The sequence below is a fragment of the Sphaeramia orbicularis genome, chromosome 12 (assembly GCF_902148855.1).
Source record: "Sphaeramia orbicularis chromosome 12, fSphaOr1.1, whole genome shotgun sequence".
Classification (NCBI taxonomy): Eukaryota; Metazoa; Chordata; class Actinopteri; order Kurtiformes; family Apogonidae; genus Sphaeramia; species Sphaeramia orbicularis.
The window spans coordinates 17,577,402-17,599,463 of record NC_043968.1 but is presented as its reverse complement, the minus strand read 5'-3'; the positions used below and the strand labels follow the sequence as shown (position 1 = coordinate 17,599,463).

The 22,062-nt window shown below is 38.6% G+C and overlaps 2 protein-coding genes across 7 annotated transcripts in view; one reads left to right on the top strand and one right to left on the bottom strand.

Moving 5' to 3' along the window:
- pitpnm2 (phosphatidylinositol transfer protein, membrane-associated 2) overlaps window positions 1-4,970 on the top strand; it is a 60,990-nt gene extending 56,020 nt beyond the window's left edge. For 4 of the 5 annotated variants that reach the window (XM_030150962.1, XM_030150965.1, XM_030150963.1 and 1 more), the window contains 2 exons: window positions 8-136; window positions 216-4,970. In XM_030150962.1, coding sequence (XP_030006822.1) covers window positions 8-136; window positions 216-584 — 498 coding nt within the window. In that variant the 3' untranslated portion in view covers window positions 585-4,970. The remainder of the gene's footprint in view (window positions 1-7; window positions 137-215) is intronic. The other variant, XR_003936982.1, reaches the window with a different exon arrangement.
- Window positions 4,971-5,764: 794 nt separating this feature from the next.
- Window positions 5,765-20,490, bottom strand: LOC115430561 (kinesin-like protein KIF2A). 2 transcript variants are annotated; one of them, XM_030150645.1, is made up of 21 exons: window positions 20,305-20,490; window positions 19,251-19,345; window positions 18,297-18,416; window positions 17,980-18,034; window positions 17,668-17,787; window positions 16,552-16,652; window positions 16,059-16,154; window positions 15,323-15,377; window positions 15,069-15,231; window positions 14,904-14,994; window positions 14,764-14,827; window positions 14,586-14,677; window positions 14,247-14,389; window positions 12,547-12,751; window positions 11,764-11,874; window positions 11,594-11,661; window positions 9,475-9,564; window positions 8,378-8,522; window positions 6,909-7,010; window positions 6,632-6,767; window positions 5,765-6,546 (listed from the first exon to the last, which is right to left on the bottom strand). In XM_030150645.1, the coding sequence occupies exons 1-21, from the start codon at window positions 20,363-20,365 to the stop codon at window positions 6,461-6,463; spliced, it is 2,199 nt and encodes a 732-aa protein (XP_030006505.1). In that variant the 5' UTR covers window positions 20,366-20,490; the 3' UTR covers window positions 5,765-6,460. The 2 variants fall into 2 exon arrangements, with proteins under 2 accessions (XP_030006505.1, XP_030006506.1); XM_030150646.1 differs by lacking the exon at window positions 9,475-9,564.
- Between the last annotated feature and the right edge of the window lie 1,572 nt (window positions 20,491-22,062).

Sequence of the window (22,062 nt, the reverse complement as noted above, 5' to 3'; positions counted from 1 at the left end):
TCCTCAGGCCCATATGAGGATCTTTGCAGCCTATGGATCCACCAAGGACATCTCTGTGTATACGTCCGTTGGCCTGCCTCCATCTCATATCTACATAGTAGGAAGACCCACCAAGAAAATGCAGCATCAGTGTCAGGTATCCAATCCTGCCAACGAAGGGCTTCCTCTAATTACTCATTGGCTGTCTAATTAAACTCTCTTCGTGTCTCTTCCAGTTCATCCCTGATGGATATGCTTCACACCTGTCCCAGCTGGAGTACAGCCAGAGGTCTCGGCCGGCCAAGTCCGCCAGTACCCGCATGGTTCTCCGCAAGGGCAGCTTCGGCTTGAATGCAGCCGGGGGAGACTTCCTTCGCAAACGCAATCACATATTCCGCACCATTTCTTCCAAGCAGCCTGGAGGGGCGGGCTCCAGCTCCCCGAGCCAACCGGGCCGGACTGAGCGCACGCTGAGCCAGTGCGAAATGGAGCGGGAGCGAGGGGTCGCCGTGGCAACCCAGAGGAGTATGAGCATAGCGGCGGGGTGCTGGGGCCGCAGCGGGAGCACCAAGGAGGGCAGCGGAGGGTTACTGGGCCCCAAGTAAGTCTCAGATAGAGCTGAAGTGAAGGGCCCACCATGATCTCTGGACCAAAACTGGGATCAAAGTAGAGACTGAAGGTAGAGATGGAGGGAAAGTGAGTAAAGGGTCCAGAGGGAGTGGACTAATCAGGGGGATCCAGAGAACAAAAGACAAGTCTGTAGCATGACTCTTTTAGAGTAATACTTTTATAGAACACACCACTATTTAAACATGACAAGGAAGGATTCATGAATTATTGTAAGCCTTAACTCATCTCGTGTAATGGGAGCCTGGCCGCCTGCCCTTTCTGAACACACTCACACACACCACAGTGTCCAAGCATCCACACTCATGAGCTCAGGACAAACTGCAGAGCCAGATTCATTGTTGTACAGTCAAGCACGGGTTTGAGGCTGAGTCTGCCAGCAGCCGCAGTAAAAAGCCAATAATAACTTTCACCTCTGTTTCTGTCCAAGCGTCAGCCCATTTGTTTTCCGTGTAACACAATAACCAGCGACAACTGACAGTGAAACACTCAACATGCAGAGAAAAACATCTACAACACATGAATGACAGAAGAATTACCATTGACGTAGTGAAGAACATTGTCTTATATTTGTGATATTTAGCCATGTAATGTTCATTGTTTTGTTTTATTTGACCAGAATTGGAGATTATAGACTCCACCTCAGTATAGTACAAGATTTGACTCCTGCTAAACCATTACTGTTGTTTTTTTTTTTTTTAAGTACAGTACATATTGTTACAGAGAGAAAGTTGTGATCACTGCCTGTGACTGCTCTTACATTACAAAGGCTTTTTGGCTTGTTTTTCGTATGAACATATAGATTATTGCAAATTTATGTATAAAATGTTACTGTTATGAACTCTAAAACACGAAAACATTTTGTAACGAGACAACAACAGTACATGGCTAAGTATCACTGAATCATGGGTCATTTTTGTCATTTGTGTAAACTGATCCTTTAAACAATGGAGAACTGCATTAAATCCTGAAACGTGTTACCTTAGATAAGTTTTGTCTGAGTCGCCGAACAGTTTTGTCAAGTTTGTTGCTAATAAACTACATGTATTTAATGCAGTTAACATATTTATGTGTAGGTCAAGTTGGCAGGTTGCAGATCCAGTTTTCACTCCGCTCTGTGTGAGACTCTGTAGTATTATTATCTCTTTCAGTGTGGCCTCGGGGGTCATCAAAGGCCTTAATATCCTATGTGTTACACAGATGGGACAGAAAGCAGAAAACGCAGCATGCAGCATTAAAGCAACAACTGAAACTGTACAGTCCACAGCAACAATCCCTTTATATATTCATCTGCTTGCAATACCTCTGACCCACCTGTTGGTGGTTTTCTGTTTCCCATGTGCTGCTGCTGGGAGTGTTCCCTGACTTTTTGCTCTTTTTGCTCACAATACACTGAACAGAATGGACACGGAGCCTGATTCATTCAGGACGGACTGTGATTTCCACATAGCTTTCTCTTACAGACACCTGTCCGTCAATACTTTGACCAAAATGACTGAAGAATGGGGCCAAAAGTGCTTCAGCGTGAACGTTGATGTTGGTAAAGGAACTGTGCTGATGCTTTTGGTGGAGGAGAAGGTTACCAGTGCCCTGAATTCGCAGCAGATGACGCGAGCAACTGTGGTTTTGTTGTTTCTGTCTACTGAACTGTGTATGTTCATATGAGGGGGGCGTGGAAGGAGAGGCGCCCTCACATCAATCAGTGTGCACAAAATGATCATACAGCCCACAAAACCTTTTGGATCAGGATGTGTGGAGCTGTCGTTCACTCGTCAATAATCCTGTTAATTAATGTCCAGCTTCCACAAGGTAGATACATGCATTTGTGATCTGTTTCGACTCAGTGTGTAATGAATCAAAACGTCCACCATGAAAGCCAAAACCTTTCTCTAACACTGTAGTGAATCAACTGTGTAACCTCATTGATGTTGTTTTGCACTAGTTTACAGTGAAAATATGCTGTAGTTACCATTTCATGTTGCTACATTTTAACATCTGTGTAGTGCATGACACTTTTGATTTCTTTCAGGGTATTCTGCATGTGCAGGTATTACACACATCTGTACATTGTGTCAGGACATAAAAAGAATGAAAGTAAATGTGCCAAACAGTAGACTTTTGAGAGGAAAAGTATTTAGTCTGTATCAAACCATGTATTATTATGATTATTATAAGAGGGGGGTGAGTATTATTAACTGCATTGACTGGTTTTCAGTTTTCTGTAACTTTTCTAATCTAATGTCTCTGTCTACGAAAGAAAAGTGGCTTTAACAGTAAACAGAAGATGTCTTTTAATCCTTGAACTGACAGCAGAGCTTGAGCGTGTTGCTGTAATCATGTGACATATGCCTAAATCAGTGAGTGCTGCAGTAAGTCTTGGACGTTGAGTTTCTGTTATGCTGTGAGTGGCAGGGTTTTGGATACAAACACATCGGACCCCTCTGGCTGAGTTGAATGTCCGTCCATTTGGGTTCTTCGACTGTTCAGGAGCCATGGATGTGTTGTTGTACATACTGTAAAGATGTACAGTATATGTAGGACTTCTATGGTTGAGAGTTATTTATTTACCTAAAGATCATGATGTTACAATGGAAATTTCAGGTGAAATATATTTGAAATATGTAGCATTTTATTCGTCATGACGTGTATGGACCAACATAGGAGATTGTTGTTGTTTTTTTTTGTTTTTTTTTACCAGTGCAATATTATTATTATTCCAATCACAGTAAAGGCAAAACCACTACCACAGCAGGGGCACAATCTACCACTCACTGGCTACAGACAGTTCACAGTATGAAATCACACACACTCACACAGGTACACACACATACACACACACACACACCGCCTGCAGTTGTGTTTCACACCTCGTGGAAACTGTTTGTATTCAAGCTGCTGTTGACCTCTGCTGTCTCTTTACAACAGTCGACCGCTGAGCATTTTATAACACTTACTGTACCTATTTTTCAAACTGGAATATTTTACAAGACCTTTGAAATATAACTCCAGACTGGTTTTTCAGTCAGTAGTGGGTGCATGAAAAGGGAATCCCAATGAAGAAGCAGCTCTATTTACCAAGCTGTTGCATGTCATCCAGTCTGATTGGAACTACTTAACCTTCATGCTTAACAATAATAAACCAGTTATGTTGTCCACTATGTCTGTACTGTTTAATGGAGTATATATCAGAACATACGACCCATTATCTCTGACGTTATTGCAGTGATTGACACATGTAGATAGAAGTGATACTGTACAAAATCAAGGTTTGTTTTTAGCTCAAAATACAGAGTCAAGTTCTGGAGAATTTCAGTTACTGAAGTCTTAAAATGAAAGGTTATTAGTTTCTGATCAGGCTTCCTCATTAAAATAATTTCTAAGATTTAATGAATGGTTTTACTGATGATTAAATAATAATAAAAGCCATTAATAAATCAGGTTAGAAAAATGGCTACAAACAGTACAGACAAAAATTCATTCATTATTATCATCTTTTTCATTAAATATGAGTAAAATTTTATTATCAACTGATTAAAATGTATGACAAAGCTTTATGGGATGGTTTCAAAAGTATGAAACTAACAGGTAACACTATTAAGAAGAATCAGTACCACTATCAGAAATAAAGCCAGTCATTAAAACTTAGAAATTAGATTTTTAATAATGAATGTTAGAGTGTATAAGTAAGTCTATATGGTGGCAATAATCCATATATATTTACAATACATGCAGTATAACAGTTAAGTATTTATGTGCTACAGCACTACATATAAGCAGTATAAAAACAAATGCAATTGGTTTATAACACTATTTCATGTGGGTAAACAAGCTTTACAAAATGTATTTATTTGCATATGCACATTTAGCATCCACAACTGGCTAATAAATAGTAATCCTAAATAAATATTTAATCCACAGTCATATATATATTGTTTTCATGATTTTTTTTGTACCTATAAATGATTTTCACAGTTATTAAATCCATCATTTATTAGTACTTTAGAAGGTGGGTTACTGTTGCTAACATGAATAAATGTTTAATAAATGCCATTATCATTATATTATAGTGTTATAAACTACTGATGAAGTGCTGATTTGCTGCTTATCATTATTTATCTTAATCTTGTCAGGTATACAGCTGGCCATGACCTCTTTTTTCCAGTTTGTCTGAACTTAAGAGCCTTGAAAAACTAACAGCAGCAGTGTCAAGACTACTTTTCAGAGTAATTCTTAGAACTGTGGTGTTTTTGTTTTCGACATAGGATGCAGTAAGTACTGAGGTCCACTAGTGTGACCTCTGCCTGGGCCCTGCTCCCTCTGCTGCTGTCAGTGATATGTGGAATAAACACAACTGGGCGGTACCACGACCTGTGTTTGTGTGGTTTATATTGTATTTCACTCTGTGGTGTGAGTACAAACAGCAGAACAGATACAGGTAACAGTCTGATTTTATGACACACTCACACATAAGACCAGCCTCAATGGAGAAACGGAAATGTTGATGTTCTAAATTTTAATTCTTTGGTAACAAATACCATTGAATTATCCTTCATGAATTGAATGCATACTGAGGATTCTGATGTACTAAAAATGATTTAAAAAGTGTCACAACAGCTGCAAATAATCACCTGCAAATCCACTATTTTGTAAAATTATTTCATGTTTTTAAGAATGCATGAATAAAACTAAATTGTGGGTCTGTGAATGTAAGTGTAAATATCCCACTTAATATCTTTTTAATCGTTTCCCAAAATATCCTTATTGTCAATTTTAATAGTAAATCAAAATTAATTTAAGTATACAGTAACTTCTGAGGAGGAAACTAAAAAATTTTTTGATATGCTTATTTTTCATGCAAATAAGTCTCTGCAGTAACAAGGCTGTAAGATGAAGTAATAAAACACATCTATAATTCAATACTTACATATTCACACCTGTTTAGAAATTCAGAGCTGTTTTATATAATTGTATGTTGTTTATTCAAATCAAACTGTATTCTACATTTGTACCATTACTTCTTTTTCATTGTTTAAGGTACAGCCCCTCAGAGTTTCTAGTCTTTGCTTTTACTTGATATCAATGAAAATTTTAACTGTAAATAAATCTTGATTAATATTCCAAACGAAAGATTTTTAGACAACAAAAAACACGTACAACAGCAAGAAGTAGGCTTGTTTTATTATGACAAATGAGAAATCTCTATTCGCGGTTAATGTATGGAACACACAACTGTTGTGTCTGACATACCCTTTGATTATAGCGCCCCTGTTAGGCCATTCAATGTAATGCAACATTAGTCTTGTGTATTTTTTTCTCAGTCAACCCTATTTTACATACAGTATGAACACAAACACACAGTGGCTCATTTTACACACAAACTCGACTTGCCCCACTCGACCCGAAGCTGAAACAAGGGGAAGGGCAGGAAGAAAATCCTCCAAATGAGACGGAGTATTGCACAAAATGGCAACAGCTGTTTATAAAATTGGCCAAAGTGAGGATAACCCATGACTGACAATATAAAAATTTCATTTTAAACAAATAACTTACCCTTTTTTTGTTTAAAGTGAAGCACTTGTGACTTTACACAAATACAGAAACCTTATAAATACACTTTGCAGGAGAATGAAAGAGCAAAGACATTGTGCTCTTTGGTTTTACAAATGGACGGATGGATGATGGAAGCGACTGCAGCCTGTACAGCAGAGAGCGTACACACAGACACCAGGTCATAACATCACAGCTGAGCTACATCAGCTCTTTCTTCAACAGTGACCCTCAGGCCTTCACCTCTCTGAGGACGAGCCAATGTTACAATGAAACATCATATGTATGTGTGTGTGTGGGGGGGTGTCTATAGTGCACGAGGCCTTTTGGGGGTTATTTGTTTGCTAGCCTGCTCCTCTTCCTGTAGCGTAGTGCGGAAAGACTTGACTTTATCTGAAAGAGACACAATATCACAGCATCTGCTACATCGTGTATGAAATCATCAACACTGGTGTCTTTCACATCTGAAGGTCATTACCTCTCAGCTCAGTGAGGATGTCTATCTTCTGATCCAGGATCTGCTCAAGTTGAGTTGCATATGACTCCACATCATAGTCCACCTCCTCTGTCATCTCCAAAAGGACCTTCTCATCCTCCAGCCAGCGGATTGACTCCTGTCCACATATGACATATCACAAACAAACCTCCATTAAATAAATTCAATTTAAAAATGATGTGAAAGGAAAATTTCTTTAAAACTGAACATTCATGTGAAGATACATATCTGATCAGTAATGTTTTGGATGTTTCTGTACCTGGAACACAGCCCTGTGGTCCTCCAGGACCTGCTCCTCCATCTCCACCAGCTGAGACACCGCCTCGTGGAAAGTGAAGAGCTGAGGGGAAACCTCCTCCTCCTACAGAAAACAAGTGAAGAAGTAAGCAGAGCTTATTAACACCCCCACCCGGTCACACAACACTTTACCCCCCCCCCCCCCCATACTCTGACTACCCAGGGATTAACTTTAAGTGTTCACTTTCAATCTTTTTAAAAACTTTTTCAAAATTTGAAAAACAAAAAACAAAAAAAACAAACATTGAGAGAAAGGCATATGTAAAGAACGTGTGAAATTTGAAAAGAATAGGGTGAATAATGTCAGAGAAATCAGTTGAAGAAATTGTTCATGTTAAAATTTTCAAAGATTTATTTGAAAAAAAATACCAAATTTAAATTCAGCCATCAAACTGTGCACTGCACCTCTACTAGTGGTGAAGAACATGTGTCCAATTTGAAAAGAATCAGGTGAATAGTGTCTGAGAAATGGGTTGGACAAAAATCACAGATGGACAGAAGGAATTCCTATATGTATATCAATCTGTGTTTTATATCTGCCATGTCATAAACCTGGGCGTCCACAATTTCAAAACTGAACATGAAAAGCATCGCAATCTTCCACTGGAAACTGCTGACACAGATTGGTGAATAATTACATAATGTATCCTTTCATCATATTAACATTGAGCCTTCACTGTATGAGGAGGATCTGCAATAATGTAATGACGACATGACTTCATAAACAGCCTAACCTCACTGTTGTGACCAAACAGACTTTTAGAATTTGACACAATTCAGTTTTTTGCATAAATGTGTAACTATTCATTAAGACTTGGTGATGAAAATAAGTGTTTGTGATGCTGCACATCAGTGATTTCAGTGCTCATGAGGATATTCCACTCTGAGTTTTGATAGTTTGGTCACTTGTGTTCATGGTTTTAATGGCTGGTTGAACTATTTTTAACCAGCACAAAAGAAACTATAAACTGTCAATGTAACTGTCAGGTAATGACAGAATAATGACATCAGTAATGACACCACTTGTTTAGTTGCAGCTGAGGCAGCTAATGTAAGGTTTTAAAGATTTATTTACAGCACATTAAGAGATGTATATTGACATTATGCCATTTCATTGTAATATCATGGAAAGTCAATTGGGGACCAATAAGATAGACCACTAGATGAAAATGTTAGTGTTACTATCACAGATTCCTCTGATTTATTTATAATATATAATATATAATAAAGCATAGGTCTAGTTGTTTTTAGATATTTCAATACCGAGTCGTTCCATATTATACCTTAAACTGCCAAACAGCTCTGTGCAAATCTTAACTGTGAAGGGCCAGATGTTCATAGACAACACTATGAAGGTTTGTTAAAAACATGAGAAAAAATACCAGGTCTGTCCCCTTGCAACACAGTGACAGTGTGAGTGTGTTTGCTTACGTTTTGCTCACAGAGCAGCTTCAGATCGTCTCTCTGTGGGGAGCTCCCCACTCCCCACTGAGCCTCCAACACCTCCAGCTGGGTGACATGTCCTCCCTGACGGCTGTCCAAAGCTGCTGTGGGGTCCACCGTGAGCTCCTTCACCCTGACAACACATGAGGACTGTAGTTTAGTACACATAAGCACTGATGACAAACACTGTGTAAACTGGAACGTACAGCTGCTGCATGCATTACACTGACAGGACGCTGTGACAGGGAGGGGAGAAGCCATCACAAACGAACCGCATTAGCTTAATGAGGGAAAATGATAAACAAAATATGAACTCCATGCAGGTTTAGGAACATATGAAAAGCAGGTTACACATTTACTGGATGGTAAAGAAAACAAAAAGAGGACAAAAAAGGCCAGAAGTTATCCCTTATATCCAAGTTCACCAAAAGTGGAACATGGAGGCATCTCAGTACGTTTGCAAATCTATAAAAATCAGCCTCTCAAAACAGTTTTGTCTTTTAATATTTTTGCTACAAGCTAATACATACTCTTAAAAATAAGTATGGTATGGTACATTTTGCTTGTAAAAACTAAAAGAAAATCTGGAAAATTATTATGAAAGTACAAACATTATACTATAGCAGAAATGGGAAAAAAATTTATAAATTTAAGCGAGTTGTGCCTACTCTGACAAATGGAAAGAGTTACTGAAGACGTTACACAAGCAAAGGGAAAACTACCTTGTTCTTCTGTTGGGATACGCTGGAAAACATTGCTTTAATGGTTTAATCTATCCTGATATAAACTTCATTATCTCATTAAGACACAGTTTGATTTTCTGAGGTGTTGCGTGTTGTGAGACCTTTGAGATCTGCTGCCTTAGACCAACTTTACTGTACTTCATTAAGACCAGGTATAATCTCCTGAGCACAATCTGATATCACATATCTATCAGGTGGCTTTTAATGGACTTGGGAAACTTCTGTGAGGACAAAAAGTAACAAAACACAGTTACTGATGGGTCATGAACAGGCCGATGCAGTGATGTGTTAAGGTGAAGGGCTCTGTGGAAAACATGGACAGAAACAGTAAAGTGATCGTACTCATAAGTAGGGGAGAGCTCAGAACGCCCCCCTCCACCCCCACTCTGAGAGAAGGGGATGTCTGAGGGACTTATGCCAAACTCCTTTACTCTGGAAACGTAGTGGGAGAGAAACACACACAGACACACAACCAAGAAGAGACAGAGGAGGATTATGTTATGTCCAGGATAATGTTATGTGAGACAATTACATTCATAATAATATAAGAAAGGACACAGAGTAAATAAGTACCTGAGTTCACTGCTACTGACACTACATTTTAATTACCATTTGAATGCTTCTATATTTATACTAAGCTTTAGTAAAAGTTTAAAATACACGTCTTTTTTTCATGTCATTTTGCAACAGTGAAGGCTCTAATGTATGACTCTGTATGTAGGAGAAAAAAAATAAAGGAGGGACATCCCTTTATTTACACATTGTAAATGTTTTACTACAACCTGCTGATGGGTCTGGGCAGGACAGAGCATCTATTACTACTGTCTCCAACCAAGACTCTATAGCATTATTTAAAACACAGCAACTGTCAATGAACGTCCAAGACATGTAAGTCACTCTCTCCCAAAAGAACAAAAAAGAACAACTAGAAGAAGGAAGAGATTTCAGATTTTTTTTTTTTGCTCTAATGTAGGATATAACATGGAGTAAAAGTCACAGTGACTAAGAGTTGGCTGAGTACTGGACAGATATGTTACACTGTCACATAGGGGTGTGCGATATGACGATACTAGTGTGTGATATGACGATATTTCATCGTGAAGGATTAGCACGTATCAACGATCTGACAAAGCAAAGAGATTGTGGAATCGGGGGGTTTATACGGGGGGTGCGTTCCATGCCATATGTATCCCATAATGAGTACGCGCCCACCATACAACCATACAAAAAGTGAAAGTGAAACTTAAGTCTCCCATTGTTGTGCAGCTCATTTTCCCTTTTCCTACCTTCAGAAACTTTATTTGAGGAGGCAGGATGTTTGTTGAAAGGTGCGGGAGACTTTCGTGACCAATTTTTCATCAAATGTGTAAAACCTCAGTCATAGCCTAAGTATCACGAATCCGTAAGTCTTTCTGTGATTACTCACCTGAATCTCTTGCATCACAGTGAACAATTCTGAAGTGCCATCCACCATAAACAAACCATGTGTTTATATCCAGAGCTGTGAGGTAACTCAGGCATCTTTGGAATTTTGTCGTGATGTGCATTGTGGGAAACGGAGGCAGCGGCCTGGCAGCGGCAACTGCTACAGGCACGACGTGGAAACGGCAGGAGCTCCCTTCCCTCTATGCATATTCCTCCAGCCGTTTCCACGTCGTGTTTGTTTCATCCATATAATATCATATGGTTGCACTGCCGCTGGAGGCAGCTGGACGAACCTCTGTTTACCACAATGCACCTCGCAACAAAATTCCAAAGATGCCCGAGTTACCTCCCGGCTCTGTTTGTAAACACATGGCTTGTTTATGGTGGATGGCGCTTCGAAATTGTTCACCGTAATGCAAGAGATTCAGGTGAATAATCACAGAAAGACTTACAGATTCGTGATACTGAGGATATGACTGAGGTTTTACAGATCTGATGAAAAATTGGTCACGAAAGTCTTTAAGGGGGCATTAGTTTTTATGTTGCAATAGTGAACTTAATCAGAGCGCTGTTTACATTTTAGTGTGTTTACGTTCTTGGCACATGTTGGCAAAACTGCACAAACTATTTAAATTAAAAATGTTCTGAAAGGTTCTCTGGGCTAAACTGTCTGTTTTATTTTTTTCTTTTAGGGCTACATTCTACATAGGGAAATTGTTTGGTTGCCTGTTCAGAAACTTGCAAATTAGTCTCAAAGATCAATATAAAGAATCATGATACAATAGAGATCGTGATTTTATTTTTTTAAAATCTTGATATGATATTTTTGCCATATCATCCACCCCTACTGTCACAACAAACTGAATTATTTGCCCAAAAGTAGCCCCACTAAAAGCTGACTTGTTTCCATTGTCACAAAATGTTTTTAAGAACCATATATAGTTCTAACTGAAAACACATATGTTAAAAGCTCCGACTGAAATGTAAACTAATAGACTTCAAGGTGTTTGTCTCACTTCAGAAGCATCTGTTTTACCTGTTGGCATATCTCAGTGTATTCAGGGTGTTTTCACAGGATGCCATCCCAGGAGAGATAGTTGCAATCTGTCAAAAGAAGTAGAATTTCAGGATTATTAAGTATCATTACGTATCATGCCTTCTCCAACACCATCAGCCTTCATGTTAAAGTCTCTGCTGTTGTCGTACCATGCAGGTCCTGGAGTTTTCTCCAATGAATGAGTCCCGCAGTACTTGGGTTAACTTGCTAGCTCTGAATGGGGTGTGTGGTTTGTTTCGTCCCAGAGCCCGAATACACTCCTGCAAGAAGCCCCATCACAGAGCACATCAGATTAACATATAGTAACAATAGTTATGAGGACTGTTTACCCTGTACCTATATACCTGTTAAAGTAAATATTTGGGTGAAAAAGGCACGACTGATTGACGTCACAATTAAGAATCTTCATTCTTCTCTAAACATTAAATGTTCTCATTACTTGATCATTAGATTAACAACAAACTGTGATATAATTTAATAAAATGCAATATACAGTGATTTTTATTTGTAATTTCAGTGATAGTTTAACACATTATCCTAGGTCTGGGTTAGGGATGAGTCAAATATCTGAATACAAAATACAATACAACACTGGGTTTAAAGACAGCCCATAATGAACCACTGTTTGCCACAAAACTTGAATGTAAACTATTAATTAAAAACTCACTCAGTGTCATCACATTATCAAAACAACACAATACTGTAATACTCACTAGAACTGTACTTTGTTGCCTGCTGTTGCAGATAGATACTGTATCTTAACATATTTATCAAACAAAAAAGCTATCATGGCAGTAAAATGACCTTTTTGCTGCACTATCTGATAAATACTTTGTGCATGTGCATATATCAGCAGGTAGTAATGACCAACTGTTCCACCCCAACAGTGAGGACAAATCTGCACATGATACTCCGAGTACTGAGAAGGAGACCTTGAGCGCCAGCAGGCTCTTGTTGATCTCAGCTCCCTCGAGGCGAGTCTGGCGGTCAGCGCTGGAAGTGTCCGCCCCTCTCTCATTCCCCGCCAGGTCAATAAGAGAAAACTTTCCGTGCATTTTTCCCCGCCGACGCAGAATGATTTGGAATACGGCGTGGCTCCGGGAAGAATGGGCATTAGCTGAAGTCTGACCAGACGTCCTGAAGGAGACACAGAGACACAAAGTTTACAGAAGAATCGAGGATCTCACCATATGCCCACATGCTCTCTGCTGGATGTACTAAATGTTATTATCAGGAACACTGGGCTTCAAGCACCAAACACTCGCATTAACAAGTTCTTAAACGCCACTTTAGTGTTTTAGGAGAACATGGATTCATCTTTTTTCTGTATTATTAATTTCCTTGTTAACTTTCTTTTAATATAGTAGTTTTCTGAGGCACACAAAGGTTTACACTGCAGGCAAAAGTTTAAAAAAAAAAAAAAAAGGTAAATCTGATCTTTTCATTCATGTGAATCAGATCTGGGGGGGTTTTCCACAACAGTTTGATCAACACATAGAATTAGATCTTTTCAAGTCCAATCTGGGCCACTTCCAAATGTGGCCCTGAATCAGAAATCTGACCTTTGTTAATGTGACCACAGTCTGAGCAGTAATGTCACTTTGATGTCACTTTAAATGAAGATCTGTCACAAGTCTGTATTGGAAGGAGTCACTCACATGCTGTAAAGTTGTTCAGATGCAACATATGCATGAATGCTGCAGTAGAATGACTACAAAGCACTTGATATAAAGGCAAAAATACTGACAGGAAGCATTTTTAAGTACAGTGAATAGTGATAACACCTCTAGATTTACATTTTAGGCTAAAAGTAAGGTTTTGAATGCATGACTTTTGTTTATAGTCAAATTTCACTAAACTTATTAATACTTTCATCGAAGAGGATGATCTGAACATGAAGTAAATTAGAATTTAGCTCTAGGGCTGGCAGTGTGAACCTGCACTGAACTGTGAACCTACAGCCAAAGCTGTCTGTAAGAAAGGGCATCAGTGTTTAGATTGTCTTCGGAAACTGGGTACTTTTAATGTTGACTGTCTTCTTACTTCCCTGTTTCATTGTGCTTTTATTGAGTCAATTTTATCATTCCATCTGGTATCATGGTTCGGGAGTATTTCTTTATGGAATAACAACTCCCTGAACCAGATCATTAAATGGGTGCTTAAACTGATTGGTCAATCTCAGCTTAACATGGAATCACTGAACATCAACCAGCTGCAGTGACTTGCTAACACTATTATAAATGATAATACATACCCTTTAAACAGCCTTTTCAGCTTCTCCTATCTGGTCGGAGATGGTCACTTCATGTTTACGTTAAAACATTTTTTTTGTTTTTTTAATTTGCTCAATGTTCTTAACCAAATTGGTCTCTGTTATTGAGGTCTGTAAATTATTTATTTTAGACTATTAATTTGTCACTTTAAAACCTTTATTTTGATATGCTGTATACTGTTATTCAGCCTAAATATATCGATTAAACCAGGCCTAACACATAATTATATCTGTAAATCTAAACAAATCTATACTAACTTCCTGTTACAGTTCCAACAGACAAAACTTTAATGACCAGCTGCATGACTTTGTCCTACTCTTGCTGCTCTGATGAAACATATAATGCCCTCCTGTGTTTACCTGCAGCTGTTTCCCACTTCAATGAGCTTGAGGACGTCCTCTGTGCACTTCACCTCCCTCTCCTGCAGCCCCACCACCTGGACCTGCTGCTTCCCGTCCTCCAGGACCCGGAGTTTGGCTTTACGGTTCAGTAGGTCAAACACCTTTAAAGCCCACATATTAGCACGTCAGCATTTGATGCCATATATTTACGTTTTTTCCATGTAGACATTTTGAAATATTTCAATGATTCAAAATCTGAAATAAAGTTCTTATTACACTTACCATATAAATACACTTAGAGTAGAAAGAACACATTGTTGCAGTAAATGAGGACTAATCATTGCAAAAGACACTCACCTTCCCGCTGTAGATCTCAAAAAATGTGGCAAAGACTTGAAGATCTAACTTCTTGTAGTTTGGCTTCTTTAACATGAGGAAGACATCCCTTGCTGCACAAAAAAACAAAACAAAGCTTGAATTGAGTTAAATGGTAGCAGTAAACTCCAGTGAAGGTAACATTGAGGAGGAAACTCACCAGACAGTGCATAAATCCCTTTAGAGCAGTCCTGGTTCTTTCCTGAGAAGTCTCCCCCCATTGTCTGAAAAGAAACTTAAATTACAACACATCCAACGCACAAACAACAGAAACCATCCTGTCAATTTCAAAACACTCACATGTGTTTTTCCACTTCCAGTTTGTCCATAAGCAAAGCAGGTTGCCATTCCCCTCTCAAAAATGGTTTCAACCAGAGGCTGAGCAGTGAACCTGTGAGCAGAGGAGCATCTGTCAGAAAGCAGAAATCCCTACAAAACATTCAGAGGGATTGAAAAACCCTTCACCTGTAAACCATTTCATTGGTGGAATTTTCATCAAAGGCATAATCAAAGCGAAAGGTTTGGTTCTCCAAGTAGCGGGTCAGGTCGACTTTCTGCTTGGGCTCATGGACCATCACTACGTCCTTACTGGGGATGGTGATCACGTCTAAATCCTTCACGGACAACTCTAAACACACATGGACACACATTAGAGTGTTTTTGTTAATGTATAAATGCATCCAACAAAGAACTGGCAGATACTGACCAAAAACGCTCACCTTTCTTATTGAGTGGACGAGCACGAACACACACACATATCCTGTGCTCCTCGATCTGAAACAAAAACAAGGGCTGAACATTTGTGTGTGGTGTTTATCTATGTACCCCTCATCATGACATACACTCCCTCAATTATATCTACAACCCCAAACAGACAAAGACTTGGAAAATGCACATTAAAAAATAACAGTGACAATATAATGAAATTTGACCTGCATTTCATTGAAGACAGTATGAATGCACAAAATACTGTATTTGATATGTTATCTGATCAATTTTATTTCATTTGTAACACATTTAAGACAAGTGAAAAAGTAAGCGGAGGTTACTCACATCCCCACCCAGTCACACATTAGGCCTTCCTGCTCACTGATACCCTGCCTACCCAGGAATTAATTTTGAGTCTTAACTTTCAATCATTTGAAAAACTTTTCAAAAAAAGAAAAAAAGAAAGCTAAAATTGAGAGAAAGGCACATGTAAAGAACATGTGTGTGAAATTTGAAAAGAATAGAGAGAAAATCTCAGACGGATGGAATTCCTAATTTATCTATTTACCCCCTCCTGCCCCAGAGGGCTGGGGTATTTAGATATACCAGGAAAAAAGTTAGAATAGGGGAATTTAGAACTAATAAGTTAAAAGAATCACAGAACAAATCTAAAAACTGATATTACAGCTTATTATCAATGCTCAATGCTCATATCTACTCTTTAAATTGGATCTGAAACAAACTTACCAGATCATTTGTGGTTAAAGGCCTGTAGTCCAGACTGGCTCTGAAGTCTCTGATCATACACATGATTTCATAGTTGGGTAAATTGACATCCACCTCCTGCAATGAAGCAGTATATATAACATATCTTTGAATTAAAAAAAAAATACACACACACACACACACCAAAGTATACATATTAAAACACTTTATTAAGACAACTAGGACAGCAATTTGTACAATATACATTAGACAATATATTATTAATATGATAATTAAAGAAGTGTACCTAAATAAGGGTGCAAAAGTATTGTTATGTTATAAAAATTATGTGGTTATTAGAGATATGAGAGTAACTCTTCTGTAAAACAATGAACACATTTGAACAGGAAGTTCCCAACATGAATGCAGGGACTGGGTGGTGTTCTAAAATCAGAAAAGACCCGACGATTCAAAAAATATTACCTGAAAGAACGTGCTTATTTACTGAAATTATGTGTGTTTTTTTTCTCCTTACTTGTGCCCTTTTTTCTCTGAGTTCTTGTTGCTGAAGTCGTCTCTTTTCTCGTTTCTCCTGTAGCTTCTCAACCTCCTTCACACAGTTGGATTTCCTCCGTGCTGGAAAAGTTTGGGATGGGTCATGTTTTCTTTAATATTCAACAACATATTAATCACTACTTATTGGTACATTAAACTACTGTTCTGTCTTAAATAATACATTTCTCTTGTATTTAGCAGTGTCTGTTTTTAGAGGTCATTATGTACATGGTCTCTGTGTTCCTGTGTAGGTTTCCAACTTGTTTTTAGTGAGATACAGTCATTTTCAAGACTGCAGAGATAATGTAAAGGAGAAGATGAACCTTCGAACATCACAGGTAACAAAGTCAAGTTTTGTTTAGCTCTATTTCTACTTCCTTATTACAATATGTTCTAATTTAAGCTATGCTGTTCCAGCTAAAGTCAGCCATGATTCACCAGCAGGTCAGCTCTGTTCCAGCAAACCTACAGCTATACCTGTGTCGGCCAGAGTTTTCTACTTCAGCTTTTTAGGCATCTGCAGTTTTTATTTATTACTTACTTACTTTTGCAATATTTTCTAACTTAAGCAATTTCACCTAAATTCAGCCATGTTTCAACAACAGTCCAGCTGCATTCCTGCAAAGCTTCAGCCATTAGCAATCACACGCAATCTCTTCAGATATTGCAACTGATCTACTTTTGCTTGAAATACCCATATTCAGTAAAGCAAGAGGCAAAGATATGGACAGGAAATAATCAAAGGGGTTCCTGCCCTGTATCATATGTCTACGAACGAGAACCCTTATTGTATTTACACATTTGTAAATATTAGTCCTTTATGCTAATTCCATCATCCAAAGTCGAGTACTAGAACAAGTGCTGTAGTATGAGTCTGAGTTGAGCAGCAAGGCCAGTGTCAGACTGTGAAAGAGCCTTTGACGCCCTCACACAGCTGTGTCAAGCATGACATCACTGGTTTTGGCCTCTGTTACACTATATCCTCCACCAGAAAACAAAAACAGAGATACAGATTTGGGAAACTACACTGAAGTACATCAGACAACACCCTCTGGGTCCCTCTGCTCTGCTTTCAAAGATGAAAGAAGTGTGTTACCGTTCTGCTGCTGTATCAGGGTCTGGTTGAGTGCTGGCTGAGGAGCTATGGCTGGTGGGGGAGGCTCTGCAGCTTGGCTGTGCTGGCTGGGACGGGCCCGAGTGGTGCCCACTGCTGCAGCTGAGGAGCACAGTGCACATTCATCACTCATCTATGCAAGTTAAAGAGCCACGTTTCACAGATTAGAAAAGACAGCAGGTTATCTTGAACTAGTAGTGTGAAGATACAGTGTACAGTAGAGAAAAAATATGAATATGGTAACAGATCTGTACAGTAGCATAACTGATTTCTACATATTTGAATCAAACATACCTCTGTTCTCCCGAGGAGCGTTCTCTGCCTTCGGTATCGCTGTGATTCGTCTGGTCTGAAAAACATCAAACGTATGGGGCACTTATTGCACACTGTTAACTTAGTCGAACATTACAAGATTAAGATGGAGATCACCTTGGAAAATCTCACAGCACTTGCAGAGACTTGCACAAATTTCAGTGTCTGATCTCAATATGTACCTCATTCTAGAGGTAAACTAAAGAGATATATTGACATTTACAGTACACGGCTGACCATAAACAATGTGTTTTGTTCAAAACAAATACAGTAATTCATAAAAAGGCCATCTAGCAGACCTTGGGGACCTTGCTGGCTTTGGGGACAGAGGATGGTGGAAGAGGAGCCTCAGGACTCTGTGGAATCTCTTCATCTGGAGCAACATCTGGATTCAGAGCAAAGACGCTGTCTAGATCGATCTAAGAAAGTAAAAAGAAAAGATGAGAAACATGTAAAGAACGAGTCGGTGCAGGAATGTACTTTTACTCAAGTATTTTACTTGAATAGACTTTTGTTGTATTTCCATTTTTTTCCAACACTATCCTTCCACTTAACTACATAAGAAGCAAAACTTGTACTTTTACTCTGCTAAATTTTGTCAGACAGCTTCAGTTCTTTTTCAGATTACAATTATTCATTCCCTTCCTGTGAGTGTTCGCAATAAACTGAAGGAATAAACTATTCTTTATGGTTGACAAAAAGTCTCCTGGCTCTTGAACTAAAGATGTCATTTAAAAACCCTCTTGGACTGAGTGGAAAATCTATTGTCAAAAGGTCTGCACAGGCCTGTTTTAATGAACGTTGACATACATGGTTCTAACAAGACAGTGAGGCTACAAACATGATAATATTCCAGAAGATGATGTATTATTGTAGACAAAACTACGATCAGTGTATAAAGTACCTCAAATGAGCTCAATTTTGAATATGCACAGTAAAATGTAATTTATTCATTAATGCAACAATAAAATTAATCCAAAAACATCATATATAAAAGACACCGACAAAGACCATTTTACAGCATAATGTATACTTCCACTTTTTGCACTTTATGCATGTTTTGCTGAAAGATGTGAATGAAGAACCTTTAGCTGTAATGGAGTATTTTCATAGTGTGATTAAAGGACTTTTACCTAAATGATACCTTATCCATCATTCTTGTGACACACTAAACTGTCTGTCTGAAATGAATGTAACTGGACTGATGAGCACAGAGTGATGAATGTATTCCAGCTGACCAGGGACACCCATACCTCTTTGCCTTTGGTGTCCCCATTCTCGATCCACTCCACTGTCACACTCTCGTTGTCCTCGTGCAGTGATGTGACCATGGCCTGGTGTATTCGTCCTGCAGTGGGAGTGAGAGAGGCTGTGAGGAGATGCTTGTTTCCCTCAGTTCTGCACGGGACGCTAGGGTCGACGCCTAAAGGATTTATGTGCTATATGAACCTTAAATCACAGTGGCAGACATTAACCCAGCCAATGAGCCAAGAGGAATCCAAGTCCTCTCGGCACATCATCATGAATCACTCTAGCCAGAAAAATAACTAATAAGCATCCAGACATTTTTTTATTTTTTATTTTGTGTATCTACTGTCACATTTTACACAGTGATATAGGGATACTGAGATGGTGATGGGTGTGGTTCATGAGAGGATGATAAGACTTCCTCTGTCATTCATTCATTACACCACACAACTTCAGCTGCTGCCTTCACTGCCTGCTAAATCACATTTAAGTACCAAATCACCACTTAGATTCCGATATTTGAATGAGAGCTATCATCATGATTAAAAATAAAGACGTGGGCTATTTTAACAGCCGTGGGATGAAATGCAGTCAGAGGGGAGAGGCCCCAGCATCAGCCCAGCATCCACAGGCCACTGCTGGATGATGCAGTGCAGGTGCATGCAGCTCATCCTTTACTGGGAGCTTTCAGCCATGATGCAGAGGGCAGGATGGAGCTGGGAGGTCGCTGTCATTTGTGGCTACACACAGCCTCCTGTCCACGGCCGGAGAGGCGCACAGGTGGACGGACCGTCCCGCCCTCCCGGGCCGACCGGCCGGCGTGAACCTCCCAGACTGACAGGCGATGTCGGGATAAGACAAGGCGACAGCAGCGTGTCAGAAAATAAACACAGACTTGGTTTACAGCCTCCGACATTTCAGCCCTCAGTTTTAACGGTAAAAGATGATGTAGCCTTGCTAGCTAGCAGAATGAGCCCACTGCGGTGCATGGTAACGTTAGCTGCTCTCGTCCGGACCTGCCGGATGGAGAGCTCTGTGTGTGTGGAGCTAGCTACATACCGTCGCTCCTTTTTATCTCCACGTAAATGCCCACGAAGATCTTCCCGAAAATCCCGGCCATCTCTCCTGTGGGGGTATTTCTTTGCAATTTGGGAGCGTGCGCGTGTGTGTGCACGTGAGCAGCGCCGGTCCAAGTTGTGCTGCAGAAGCTGAGGTCACTAACGGTCAGAGGAGAGGCTCGGGATGCCGGTGCGCATGCGCGGGTGAAGTAAAACACACCTTCTGTCTTAAATATAACTGATGAACACATGGAATGTGCCTTTTGTCAAATTTTTTGGTGTGATGTCAATCTTTTTTTAAAATAGAAGGCTGGATATTTCGTTTAACTTCAAAACTGAAGATATTTTATCTGGTTTCTTTATTACTGATTTGCCTGTTCGGAAATTGTTTATTCTTAATCTCTTTTCCTTATTAGCTAAATTTCATATACATACAAGCAAATGTGCCAATCAGAAACCCAGCTTTGTGGTCTTTACATCTTATTTGAAATCCTATCTAGACACTTAACTTTTGCACTAACCCTAAAGCTGTGAAGACTAAAGTCTTATGTGACGAATTTAAGTTGTAATTTATTTATTTTTATTTTATTTTTTATTTTATTATTATTTTTTTGTTTGTTTGTTGTTCTTTTCTCTTCTTGTTTATTCCTTTACTTTTATTTTATTTAATTTACTTACCTATTTATGTAATTGTATGAAATTTCTTCCTGCCTCAACTCGAGCATTATGTTTTTTTTTTCTCCATGCCATGTTCTGGTCTATGTGTATACAGTATTTTGTAAATAAAGTATGAAAACAAACAAACAAACTGATGAACACATATAGTTATTATAGAAAGAAAATATTTAACATGTTATGTAAATACATTTCCACATTTTACAACTGATTGTGAAATTTACAACTGACTGTAAAATGTGGGAAATATAATTATACAATTAAGTTTTATGTTTAATTTCATATTAAAAAAAAAATATATCAGAATATGACTAAATACCACCTTGAACATTAATATTTTATACCTTTAAAATGTATTCCATATAAGTTTAGGTTTGACACCATACTGCCACATTGCAATTGTAGTACCATGCACACAATCACAAAATAAAACCACATAAACATTGATTCGTTTGAGTCATTAACCTTTTATTTTGACACATACAGGATGGCACAAGGGCAAAAACAGAAGACACAGGTAACTGACCATTTTTCTGGTGTAAAAAATATTTTATCATGATATTAAAGAAATCAAAGTAGATGCTTAAATGTAGGAAATTGTAATTATCAGAGGTCATGTGACTTGATTTAAGTCATGGTTTTATCAACTTGAGACTTGATTAACACTGATGAAAGTCTTGATTTGACTTGGTATTCATCTGACTCAACTTAACTTTGATTTGTGGCAGATAATTTTACAAGTGATCTGCCTCAGGAGAAATTATATTTGACTTTTGACACCATTGGGCGATTTCTAATGTATTTTAGGTCAATAATTGTAAAGCAGTCTCTAATAGAAATAAAAGACAGAAAGAAATGAAGAAATCAGTAGATTTTTAGCGCACCACACACCATTGCTGTTCATTTAGGAGGTGTGTCATTAATGGTTTAACTTTTCATGATCATGAGTTCCATGTGTAAAAGTATCATCAGCAACATCAACTGAAAGTAAGTAAAAGTCATTGTACCGTAAAATGGTCCCTGTCATAGGTTTATTATTATTATTATTATTATTATTATTATTATTATTATTATTATTATTATT